This window comes from Mesitornis unicolor, unplaced genomic scaffold (assembly GCF_000695765.1).
Source record: "Mesitornis unicolor isolate BGI_N332 unplaced genomic scaffold, ASM69576v1 scaffold7625, whole genome shotgun sequence".
Lineage (NCBI taxonomy): Eukaryota > Metazoa > Chordata > Aves > Mesitornithiformes > Mesitornithidae > Mesitornis > Mesitornis unicolor.
Genome location: NW_010187445.1, coordinates 59077 through 72194, shown reverse-complemented (window position 1 = coordinate 72194; position 13118 = coordinate 59077). Strand labels below are relative to the sequence as shown.

At 43.4% G+C, this 13118-nt stretch overlaps 1 protein-coding gene across 1 annotated transcript in view; it reads left to right on the top strand.

Annotated features, from left to right (window-relative positions):
• Positions 1-280: 280 nt before the first annotated feature.
• The window catches only part of WNT7A (wingless-type MMTV integration site family, member 7A), a 33985-nt gene continuing 21147 nt past the window's right edge, over positions 281-13118 (top strand). Inside the window, exons 1-2 of the mRNA XM_010185444.1 lie at positions 281-502; positions 12042-12313. Of these exons, the coding sequence (XP_010183746.1) occupies positions 406-502; positions 12042-12313 (369 nt within the window). The 5' untranslated portion in view covers positions 281-405. The remainder of the gene's footprint in view (positions 503-12041; positions 12314-13118) is intronic.

Genomic DNA, 13118 nt, shown 5'->3' with positions numbered 1-13118 from the left:
CTCCCCGCCCGCTGCCCCGGCGTGGCCCGGGCATGCCGCACCACTGCCTGCACTTTAATTTCTCAACGAGGAAGTTGGGTCGCGTTTTGGCTGGAGCCCACGCGCTCCTGATCGCTGCTTTGGCTGCGGAGAGAGGGAAGGGGCAGGGGAAAGGCGGGTGTTGTCCGAGGGCACCTGCCAAAGCCGGGCCCCGCAGGGCAGGAAGGTGGCAGGGCGCTGCAGTGGCCTCTAGGATGAACTTCCCCCCAGCCACCCCTGGTGTCTTCTCGTTGCAGGGGTTTTTCCTCTGTGGTGGCCCTGGGAGCCAGCATCATCTGTAACAAGATCCCAGGTCTTGCTCCCCGGCAGCGGGCTATCTGCCAGAGCAGGCCTGACGCTATCATCGTCATCGGGGAAGGGTCCCAGATGGGCATCAACGAGTGCCAGTTCCAGTTTCGCAATGGGCGCTGGAACTGCTCTGCCCTGGGAGAGAGGACTGTCTTCGGGAAGGAGTTGAAAGTGGGTACGTTGCCTCTTTGCTCACTACTGACCGGCTCTCCCCCGTGTGATGCCAAAAGCGGGGTGTGCAGGGAGTGTCAGAGGGCACAGCTATGGGCATTGGAAAAGCTCAGTGAGCTCATGTACCTTGTGCCAGCCCTGAGCATGTTCACCTGGGTGCTGTGGCTGACGTTACCAACGTGATGGACATCCGTGCGTCCTCCTAGCAGGGCACCTGCCGTGGCCCTTGCTGCGGTTCAGGAAAGCAGGTCCACACATGTTAGCTTGCACCACAGTATTTCACTGTCCTGCTCTTCCAAATTCTTTCTGAAAGATTTTATATCTGTGTGCACAGGACGTACTCGTGTGTCTTATTAAAGATATGCAAAGGTGTTTGATTCTGGTGAAAGGTAGTGGTCAGAGACTGAAAGCTGAGTGGGGTTAGAATTGTACTTCTGGGGTTCAGGCATCTCAAGAGTGGTACTGGCCTGATGTTTGTACCTGTTGGGACTAAGGTCCAGCAGTCTGTCTCATTCTAAGAGATTTCCACCATGTAAAACAGTTATTCTGTAGCAACTATTCCTAGTGCCCTCTCTCCCACCAGAAAGAATGGATGTGTTCTGCTTTTGAGATGTCAGGGCTTTTACAAAACTGTTCCAAATCAACAGGCAGAAGATCCCATTTCCAGTTTCTATCCAGTTATTGCAAGAGTACAACACAGATCAAAATTCTTAACTAAAATAGCATTAGTAACGACAAACACAAATACCTGAGAGAACAGAGCTGAGGTTAGAACTCTGATGCCTCTGTACTGCAAAACACACAATAGTAGAGCTTACTCAGTGTCTGTTGATTCCATAGCACTTAACATACCAAGACTGAGGAAAAATGTTTTCCAAATACAGGTGTAGCCATTTTTAGAGACATCACTGAAAGGTAATCACTTACAGTACGGCATCTGCATCCAGAAGTTGCAGTTGGGATCTATGGTTTCCAGCCTTGAGGTCTTTCTGCCTCCTCTCCATCTAAAATGTAGATGCAAAAACCAGAGAACCTATCAAACAGTGCTTAGTGTGACAGAAAACATGGATATTTAATGGGAATGAAAGAAGTGCCTGAGGACAGAAGCATTCAGTCACACGTGGACAAATGGCAGGATGTGTCCCTAGTCTCTCATTCCTTGTGTGCTCTCGTGAGGCGCGGAGATACAGCCCCAACACTGCTCTGGAACTCCTGAGAACGTATATTGACTGAAGGGATATTTTATCACGTATGTGCATGCTGATACGTGTATTTTCCAAAACTTAAGAGATATATAAGGAGAGAACAGAACAAGACGACTAGATTTTAAAGCCCTGTGTGAGTTACCGATCTTTCAACACCTTTGATAATCAAACAGAGTGAGTCAAGTAGGGAATGCAAAAACCACCCTGCACGACATTGTGAAATGTCTGAAAATGGACCATTTATTCAGATTAGCTCATTGTTTCTGTTCCTCGAGCTGAGCTGTTCCTGTCACTGATCCATGCAAGTGTTTGCCACTTATGTCAGTGAAGAGTCCATTTGGATGGCTGACAGGTTTGGGCTCATTTAGTCTAAGAGTAACATTTCCTTAAACAGAAAATGTGAGAAGGATTTCTTCTTCTCCAACAAATCGTAAAACTGTGGAGCTATTGTGGTCTGTTGCACTCAGTTCCTCCCCCCCTTAAAAAAATTGAATTATTTAGCTAGTGGGTTATATTTAGGTCCTTTTAAAGAAAGTCAATATTAAAGGAAGTAGACTTTGATCTGTCTTTGAGGTGATAACTCTTAATACGTTCTATCTATCCATTATGAGGCTAAGATGGATAGGGCAAATTCGGTGGTTTCGGAACACAGTCAAATGTTGAATGGCATCCAAATTATAAAACTCATGTAAAGAGCAAGCAAAAACTTCAAATTTAAACAAATTATACGTTAACATTTGAAAATAAACTCCAATAAAAATCACACAGTTTTGAAATCTGAATTTTACATGCCCACAAGACATGTATAGTGTCTCAAAGATGTCTTTGGACCCTCAAACACCATGAAATACTATAATGTAACTGCTCCTGCTCAGGTTGGCTCCTTGCTCTTCCTATCGGCATGGATAGAAACCTAGAATATCTGACAGAGCTCATCTTTCTACAGCTATAAGGAAAAAGCATCTGTTCCCAACATTTCTCCCCTTCTCCCTAGGACTTCTGTGTTGAAGGTGCTCTAGGTTGTCATTCAGAGAAATAGAGGCTCATACTTTGCTCTGGTTAAAAAAGGTAAAACCTGTGTTCCAGAAAGCCAGCAGTCAAATTTCATGGCCACAAAGAGGAGGAGATTAGGCCTGTGGGTTGTCCACTGGACAGGAAAGAGAGAGACGTGTGACATGAAGGGCCACACACTCTCTAGGATGTATTTTAAGGTTACTGTGCACAAGAGCAGTCCAGGTTAACATCAGGGCGAAGATACTGTACCCTTGTAGCTTTTTTAATTAGCAGGACCTGCTCTAGATTCTCAGTCCTTTGACACGATGTGTATTATAAAATGCTATTCAAACAGCAGTTAATACATTAGTATCTTTTATAAAGATAGGTTATAAGACTGGTTATATTTCCCAGCCAGTTGCATCCTTAAAGTTCTTATCTCAGGAATACACAGAGCACCTTTGTCTTGCCACTTGCAATAAAGTCATCAGGCCACCCGTGGCCTCACTGTGCTTTCTCAATGACAGGCTTCACTCTGGCGCAGCACTGATGCGCTCGGTCTGTGATTAGGCTATGACTTCAGAGTGCAGCGAGCAAAGCCCAATATCAATTTGGGAGGATGTGCTTAAGTAACTCTTATGCTAATAGGATTTGTGTGCGTTAGTCCATACAAATAAGTTCCCTTGGATACCACAGATTCTTGTGAGCTATTTCCCAGCCTGTGATTTTGATGGCACACCAAGCTAAATCTCTTCAAACCCAGGTTTCATTCCTTTCACCTTTACTGGGTAATCTGTTTTATGCATGTTATGCAAATATACCCAAATCATTTAAATTCCCTTGTTGATACTTCAGGAAGCCTAAGTTCTCCTTGTGGCTCTGCTGTTGTGCAGCTGAGGGACCCTGGCACTCTCCTCCTCTGTGTTTCTCTTTTCCCATTTTTAAAATGGCAACAGGGATATGAGCCTTGGTGATGCACTCTGGAGTCTGTAGAAGGAAAGCATCAAACAAAATTTTCCCATTCCATTCTGTAGCATATGTGTATCTGTGTTTTAACAAATTCACATATAATCTCTCTTCCAGTGATAATTTAGTTGCAGCATTATAGTTAGCAACCATTTAAATTCACCCATGCTTCATACAGCATATTTGCCATCAAAAGCTTGAGTTTTCAGCTCATTATAGTATGCTTCCAACCAGTATGCAGCATATACTCTCTGTTTCTTGTGTCATTTTATGTAGTTTGTCCTTCAAAAGGGAGATCCTTCCCTACTGCCATACTGTGGATATCTTATCATGACAGCTGGTGGCAATAGTGCCAATAAAATGAAGAGAAATAACAGAGGAGAAGTGACACTAGTTTACTGCAGCTGAGGACTTGGTCCAATTATGACAAGAAATGATAAAGTCAAATTCAAGATCAACGCAAGGATTTTTTTTCTAGGCAATTCTGTAGACACCTTATTAATAATGTAAAGTCACAAAGAGAATTTTTAAAATAACCCTGGAAATGATGCAACACTGCTATTATGGACACTTTTAAAAACAAACTTATTTGTTAGAGTGCTCTGTTCCTGAAGACGGCCACAATGAAAAACAAGGTTTTAAAGCAGGATAGGCCAAAAACCTCCTGCCCACCTCTCTTCAAGTGAAATGTGGTTCAAGCCAAATCACCTGAGCAAGCAGAGATGCCTCTGATAGAATCTGAAAATCAGAGTTAGTCTCTGACAGATCACAGAAAGAGCAAGTCCTATGGCAAAGGCTTTCCATCAAGTGCCTCAGCAGCCCACTTTGCTGTGTGCAACCTTGTGAGCACCAGGTGGTCAACAGTAACTTTGCTGTTTGTGATAATCACAAGCCAAGGAGTGATTATCTCAAATAATTGCCTTAGGATATGCATACATGTCATGGTATCTAGAAGATAGCACCATATTGGCATAATGGGGCAAAAATAAATAACCTACGTCCTCGTGTTATAACTGAGCAGCATTGCCACTAGTAAATGAGACTTCCCAAGTGAAAATAATACAAACTGTGCGACGGCATCTCTACAAAGTGACCCAGCAAAGTGGAAACTGGTTTCAGTGCTGATCTATGAAAAGAAGGCACTACAGCCGTGCAGAAGCTGTCATGGACTCTGCATGGGAGAGCATGGGGGGATCAGCTGAGGGCTATGAAGATGTGGTGGTCTCTGAAGAGCATTACAGTGAAACTGGTTTCAACCATGTTTTCATCCCAGTCTTACTAAAATCCACCAATTCTTTAGTTTCTTTTACACTGAAAAATGTTTCAGTATAATAATGTTGATTCTTTCACCCATCTGACATTGCTCATGGGAGTAAGGGAAGCTGAAACCAAAACAAAAGCCCACATGGACAGACTGGCCTTAAAATGCAAGGGTAGCAGGCCACCTCAGCAGCTCTGCCTTTGACTCGGGGTTCGTTACGGATGTACCCAGATGCACACATTAAAACCAGAGAGGCTGTTAGCTTTCCTTTATATAGTACACTGCTAGCTCTACACTGCTTACTTGACTGAATTTAGCAGTTACTTACTTTCCATATATTGAAATAAACTTTTCTTCTATGCTTTCAACAGCATAAAGGAAGAGGGTACATTCCCACTCTACTGATACAAATGACAACCATCCTACAAACCAAAATCTAACAAGCTTGATCAGTAGCTATCAGGAACTCTTTCTTCTGCTACTCTGCAAAGCAGACCAAGATCTAGCTCATTCTCCTGTCTGGTCTGATAGATTTAATAGAAAAATGATACAGTAAAACTTCATTTTGTCACTGTATTAAAGACAAACACTTTTGAAAACATCCTGGTACAGGTGTGTTCAAGACAGGATTTAATCTTCAATCATTTTCTGGAGTTTTTTGAATTTAAATTCTGCTGTAATCTCTTGTGTCAGGTTTTAAAGTCTGATTCTTTGAATTATGAAATAACAGACCAAGTCAACAACCACAGGCAGTTCATCATGAAAATGCTTGCTGTTTTTATACTGCATGGAAGATTACCTGCACAGGTCTGGGGGAAACTAAGCTCTAAGTGCTGCCGCATTACTCAGTGTGGTCAGTATTTAGTTTGATAAATACTCTGTTTTCTGAGCCCGTGGTGTTAGGAAACCCCTGAAATATACAGAAAAGAAATACTGCTGTAATTAACGGGAGGCTTGCTGTCCACTCAGGCAGGGTCAGGATTTGCATTTCTGTGCTAAGTTTCCAGCCCTTACAACCAGTTTTTAATGTCGGCATCTTGCACGAGAAGTGTTATTTGCAGGCAGAGCAGAGGCCAGGCTGAAATATGGCCTGAACATCCAAAACGCAGCACCTCTGCTTTCTGCCAAAAAGTCAATCTTTCTCAGCAGGTACTGTCACAGTAAGATAAAACATTGCCCCAAGGTCACTCCAGTTGGAATTCCCACCAGAAGGTTTTCATACCTGCCTTCAGATGTGTCTTGTGAGTACATGTTTTGGAGAAACAAAAAGCTTACCTCTCGTTCACGGGGCAGAGGAGCTGTCTCCTGGCACAGGGGCAGCACGCGTCGGGTTCTGAGGGAAGGCAGTGGTGTGAAGGGTTCAGAGCCGCCTGAGAAGGAGAAACATGTTTGTACTCCAAAATACTGGCTGTGATTTCTGCAATGTGCATGCCTTGAGTAGTAACTTCATAAACCTAAAGAGAGTATTTTCAAAAATAGTCACTATACCTGGAGTGTTTCCTCTCCAAGAATTTCCTGTGATGATGAAACAGATTTTAGCTTGTGAAAGTGGGCAGTGACTAAACCTCCCAAAGTTTGAAATGCCTCTTAGAGCAGCTCTACTTATTTTGCCTATTGATACTAATCTTTGCAAAGAACACACTGCTGATTTATAAGGAACCGTTACTTTCGTTTCAAGTCAGTACAACATTTTGAGGCACCAAACCCCTCAAAACTTGAACTGTTACAGAAAGGAAAGAAAAACATTAGGAGGATACTTCAATGATTTTTTTAAGCTACCATTTTTATTAATCACACATGCTAGATTGAGGAAAATTAAAAATAAATAGCTTCGAGACTACTAGCTCCATAGTCTACCAAGGAAGGAGGAGGCGCACCCCAAAGCAGGCAGAGGATGAGTTCTGCTCTTCGTTTTTCCTAGCTATGAGTTATGACCTCTATAGAGAGATGTGAAGTAATGTTAACTATGGCACATAATTGGCAAGGTACGTTGTATTTTCCATCTTTATATTTTCACAATCATATTTCAGCTCATGTCACTGCAGATAACTCCCTCTCTGACCCTTTGGCTTTAAATAGCAGAAAATACAACCCACGTTTTCCAGTGAGATAAACAGAAATTTGTCTTTTTTATTTCACAGCTTAGTCAATTTATGAGGGGGGCTGATAGGGTGGGCCAAGCTATTTAGAAGCATACTTAGACCCTGTGAAGTGAACTGCTGAGCACCTACCGACTTCCTGCAAGCAAATCTACTCCCTAGCTTGCAGGCTCAGGTCCTGCTCCCCACGCAACATTGAATTATTGTTCTTTTTAAAACAAAGTTCTCTCTTCTAATCAGTGTGAATGCAGCTTTTTAAAACTGTTCAAATTTTAAGATTAAACTTTAAAAATTCTAAGTTGGGTAAACTAAAAGCAGACCACTCTTTGCAGCTGATACACAGGTAGACCACTTGCTCATCAGCCAAATCCAGTCTCACAAACCTTTATACACAAGAGCAAAGATATACGTGAGTGTTTGCAGGATTAATACTCCAAGCTATGCCCGAGCTGTATATAATTATGCTCAGTGTTAGGAGAGCTGCCTGTGCTGGTAATATTTATGTTTTCACTTACTTGTGATAATCTTAGAGCTTCCCCTCATGGCATCTGACATTGTGGTGGTGGTTGCTGTGCACAGTGCAGAGACAAAGACATCTTGGGACTGTCATGTGCTACCCAGTGAAGGGTCTAAGGACTCCAGTGCCTTGGAGGATGATTTACATCAACAGAGTGGAGCTGCAGAAGGACTGGAAGCCATGGATGCCAAGCTGTCTGCCATCAATGCATATAGAGCTGAAACACACTGCATACCTTATTTAAGTCCAGAAAAAAAATATGAAGAGCAGGGAGATATTGATGTCCGACATACGAAGAGAAGTCTGTGTGTTCTTACAGCACTGAGGCACTTGTTCAGGCTAAGGATGGCCCCAGGTCTGGCTGAGGGGAGCAGAGCCAGGGAGACATTGATGCCCACAGCGCGTTCTCAGGCCGAGTGCTGATGGGTGGCACTGATGGGGTCAGGAGCAGGGGCTGCCTCCACCCACCCCACCAGCCCCAGCACATCTACACTGAGCTTGAACATCACACATGGGATTACAGCGGTTATAGCTGGAAATGCTGCCATGGTTAGAAACCCCTGTCAGATCGCCAGCCTCGTACATGACCAGAGCAGCCTCTGAAGGACTGCCAGAGCCTTCTCTGGAGTTTCTTACACTTGGAGGTCAGCTCTGGTGTGTGCTTGGCCATTGCTTATTTGAGACAATGAGAAGAATGTGTCATTCGGGAGATGAAAGGATGGCTTACAGTTCTTGTAGACATATAGCTAACTCTGCACCTTTCTCCACAACTCGTTTAGATCCCAGGCAGTCATCACACCTTCTTTTGCCAGTCTACTCATCACAAGTGGTTTTATGTATGCTCTTGCCAGTCACTGCCTGGAAAATCCTGTACAAAAACCTCTTGAGTTGACCCTGCATCTGGGGTCACAGCTTGCACCAACCATCCCACAGAGATCAACTGATCTGTTAACTATATGCATTTTTAAATTAAATTTTTACTTTTTTCCCCCATATTTTTTAAAAATCATAGATTTGAGCTCAGTTGCAGTTTAAGAATGGATTCAGTGGGAATTGACTGCACAAAGAGTTAACTCCTGGGTCTCCACCCAATGCTTCTAATGAATGGGTCAGAAATTTGTTCAAGAGACAGTCTGAGTAGCTCATGGCAATGAGTACATTTTATTTAAACTCTCTCCGAAGGTCTTTTCTAGTCTCACTGCTGAAAACATACCGCTTTACTATTTCAGCTACTGTCTGATCTTTCTAGCAATCTAGAGAAGGTAATAACTGCAGATTAGCGTTTCCCACACCCTATACAGAAGAGAGAAACCCTTGACATTACCATCAGCCCCTGACTATCTGTCTTCACTAGGAAAGAAGTGTTTTGCTGCTTCTGGTCATCAGCCAAAGCAGGCTCTGTGTCTCACAGTGTGATGCATTGCTGCCACTTCTGTCCCCTTTACTCTTTCCTTACCCTATATTTTGTACCGTATCTCCTGCTTTGCCAACTTTTCTTGTCCTCCTGACCCAGAAGTGCTGTTCTCAGCTATAAAGTATTTTGTCATGCTATAGTCACCATCACCTACAGCTCAAAGTAAATATGAGAGTCTTAGTATTGTGTTGATATAGAAGTCTGAACTTTTTCTAACGCTGAGATTCTGAATTTTTTACTTCTGAATTTTCAGAAGGAAAGTGAGACACAGGTCTAAGTTGGCTGTCAGATGCACATAAAAACTGTAGGCTGAAAAATAAACAAGAAAGAAAATAAAGGAGAAACGTATCAGGTCATTTCCCAAATTGGGCATCATTGGGAATCCAGAAGTGATGAGGTTTCACTTCTCAACCTGCCTGTATTTTGAGATTAGACTGAATCTGGAGCAGCACTTCCTTGGTCAGCCTTCTCTAGGACATCAGCAGAAGCTCAAGGGAAACAAATTCTGGCCGGCAAGGAGCAGCTGCCTGAGCGCACCTTGTCTAAGCAGTGTTTCCCCCTGAGATCCTCCAGGCGTTTCAACTGGCTGCTGAAATCAGAAGTAGAGGAGTAGCATTCACTGTTTAAGTGTCAGGAAAACGCCCGTATGCGCGTTATTCCATTTGGTTACAAAAGCCCTGTCACACTGTTTTGGTATCTGAAGCTCTGTCACAGAAGAAGCTCAAAAATTATCTAAGCTTCCCCTTAGCCTGGGGAGCCAGACAAGATTAATGATGCTTAAAGAAGTGAATCATTTATGGAAAAAGAGGGATAGTTTGATGCAGACGTGAGAAGCCTCTGCCACTTTATCAGTACTGCACAAGTGCCAAGGCACTTTCTACCTGGATCAATTCTGCCAGACACTTGCTTTGTTTGCCTTGTCATCTCCTAACTTCCAGTTTTAAAAAGCTGCTAAACTTTTCCCCCAAACAAGACAAACCTATAAAATAATTTGTGTAATATATTTTATGATCAGCTTGGCAGTGGATTCTGATTCTGCTTGTGCTAGTTTTATACCCTGCGCGTTGCATTTTGTTCCCCTGTAAGAAGCAAAAGAGCTGCTTGGTCTTTACAGTGTCGAGCATGTCAGATTAAAATGATTTCCTAGTGGTTTTTATTCTAGATCTGGGAAACAACTTGTGCTCGATCAGAAATACAACCAAAGGAAAAGCAGAATCAGATGCAAATTTCAAACTCTAAACATATTTTTGGTGTTGTCCGTTTTTTGGTGCTTCATGAAATGGAAGCCTGGTGTAACACGTTGTTCACCTCTGAGCAGGGAACTGGGGACTTCTTACTGAGCCTTCCCCTGTTCATCAGTGCATTTTCAAAGTGGTGTGCTTAAAATGGTGATGATATTGCTGAAGATAAACTGGAGGAGGGCCTAGAAAGGTGCCCTGGCTGGTCCTCATGGATTCCCTCTGGAGTGGGACCCCACTCCCACCTGCCTGCCCTGCCTCCCCTCGCAGCTGCACAGAAGCACTGAGAGCACAACTCGAAATGCACCGAAAGTCTGGGATTTCTATCCCATGTTCAGGGTTTCATAAAAAGCCACTAGTTCTAGAAAGCCTTATCTGCAAAGTCCACAGTCATAACAATTCAACATTTTATGATTTTTCTTCTTTTAAACAAGGGAAAACAAGCGATCCTTTGAGGAAGTCTGATACTTGACTATAAATTCTTCAGTAAACACAGTGCATCAATGGGAATATTGCCTATGCTAATAAAAGGGCATGAAGTTGCCCTTTACATCATCTTGTTTTCCATTTTACTTCCTTGCCATGAGGAAGTGAATATTTTTCATTAAAAGAACCGTGTAGTGACAGGTACAGAAATCTAGATCACATACGTGAAAGGGATGTAGCCGAGAGTGAAATGCTCATAGGATCTCTTTCCCAAGTGATTGTTTTTTTGTGGAATCCAATAAACAGCAGAAATGTGCTTGTTTCATGTATAATAAGCTATTGCCAGCAGTTGAGGTCTGCCAGAACTTAACTGGTGGGTGTCTCGCGAAGGGAAGCCGATCTTCCCATCTGCCCTTTCCTAATTAAAAGCCTCATTTTGATCCTATCGATGCAAGGGTCTGTGTTGTCATTGGAGAAGTAAGAGTAGGGGTAGGTTCTGAGTCTGGGAGGTCCAAGAATTTTTAAAGGACTGTTTGATAAACATGGGTGACCTCTGCAAACCTCCGTACGTTTTGAATTGGCCCTCTCAGCAGCACTGATTCCAAAAGCCTCGCAGATCCCATAGAATCCACACTTGGGAAGTCCATACACCAGAATACAATAAAGCTCCAAGAAGATAAATAAAATAATAGATTTAAAGCGATCCCCCCTCAAACAAACAGAAACCTGTCATTATAGACATATTGCACAAAATAACACTGACTTCACCACTTCCTCACAGCCCTCTTGTAAGGCTGTTACTTTGCCTTGCTCTTGTCACAGTAACTACAGATTAAAACTAAAACTTATTTCATTGATTTTGCACAGATGTCTGTGTTGAGAACTTTGTGACACTTACAGTATGAAAACATGCTCCAATTCAGCTAGAATGTTTTCAGAACAAGATTTCTAACAAGAGGTTGTTTTCCAGTAAAAATACCTTTTCGTGTATAATGAAATTTATAAAGAAAATGCCATTTCTGAGCTGATTTTTTTAAAAAGTTGTATAGGGATGATTTAGCACCCCCAAACCCAGCTATTTTCTTTTTTTTTCTTTCTTTCTCCTTGAGCTGGAGCACTTGCCACCCCAGCCTTTTGCTATTAAAAAAGTTTAGTTTGACAACTTCTAATACCATCTGGAAATACATCAATGAAGTTACCTAAATAGTACTTCACCTCCTCCTACCTTATGGAGAGCTATCATTTTAGAGAGTGAACATCCACAAAAATCAATACTTAGAAGAGCAGAGACCTGCTTATGCCTGCAGATTTACAGCACTTCTAATAATAGCCTTCTGCTGTTCACACTGCAGGAACTTGTTTATCTTTTCCTAACCAATGTCACCACGCTGTATCATGTATTTACAGCACTCTTTTTATTTCAGGTAGCAGAGAAGCAGCATTCACGTACGCCATCATCGCTGCTGGAGTAGCACATGCCATCACAGCTGCCTGTACCCAGGGCAACCTGAGTGACTGTGGTTGTGACAAGGAAAAACAAGGACAGTACCACAAAGAGGAAGGATGGAAATGGGGAGGCTGCTCTGCGGACATCAGATATGGCATAGGATTTGCCAAAGTGTTTGTGGATGCCCGGGAGATTAAGCAAAACGCGAGGACGCTCATGAACCTGCACAACAATGAGGCCGGGCGGAAGGTAAGCACCTGTGGTCCCTCCAGATGTGGGCTGGAGATGGGGTTCGGTCAAATACAGCGCTTGAGGACTACAGTGTGCTGTAGCAGTAACCTCACGTTACAGGAGACGAGTAGGCACCTTTGCAAGTTATACGAGCTTGTTGGACCATCTGTCTGTCAAATATTTGTCTAAATGTTACTCTTTACAGCTGTAAAAAAGCAAACAAACATTTTTATCTGGAAAGCCAACTGGTACTTACGATAAAAAGCTTGCCTGCTACTGTGTGGGTGAATGGGATTCTCATCAGGTTCAGACTTGAACTTCTCACTCCTTGGGAAAGGGATCATTTTCACCCAACTGTTTAAACCTTGCTCTTTGTGTGAGGACTACCTCTGCAAGGAGAAAAATATTTCAGCAAAAGGCCACAGGCTGACTCCCCATTACCCCATTGTAGGGATGTGGTTATTCGCTTTGCACTGCAGGATTCCCGCCCCCTCCCCGTTGTTTAGGAGCAGGCAGCTGACAGCAGCTACTGAATCGGGAACTCAGCAGCTCCCAGCATGCAGGTTTCTGGGGATCCCAGGCACCACCTGCCCTGCATTTGCTGCCTTTGCGTTCACTGCACTTGGCCAGTTTTCCGATACGTTGCAGAGGCCAGACCCAATGTCCATGTGCTCCTCGGATGCCTGCAGCCCAGGTGCTTCCCAGCATAGCTCAGAGCAGTCTCGGTGGTGTAGGGGCTCTGATTTACACCAGCTTGGAGCAGCTGGGGGTGTCCATGTGTCCCCACGCAGCCACATGCAGGTACAGCCCAGTGCTGTTCTCC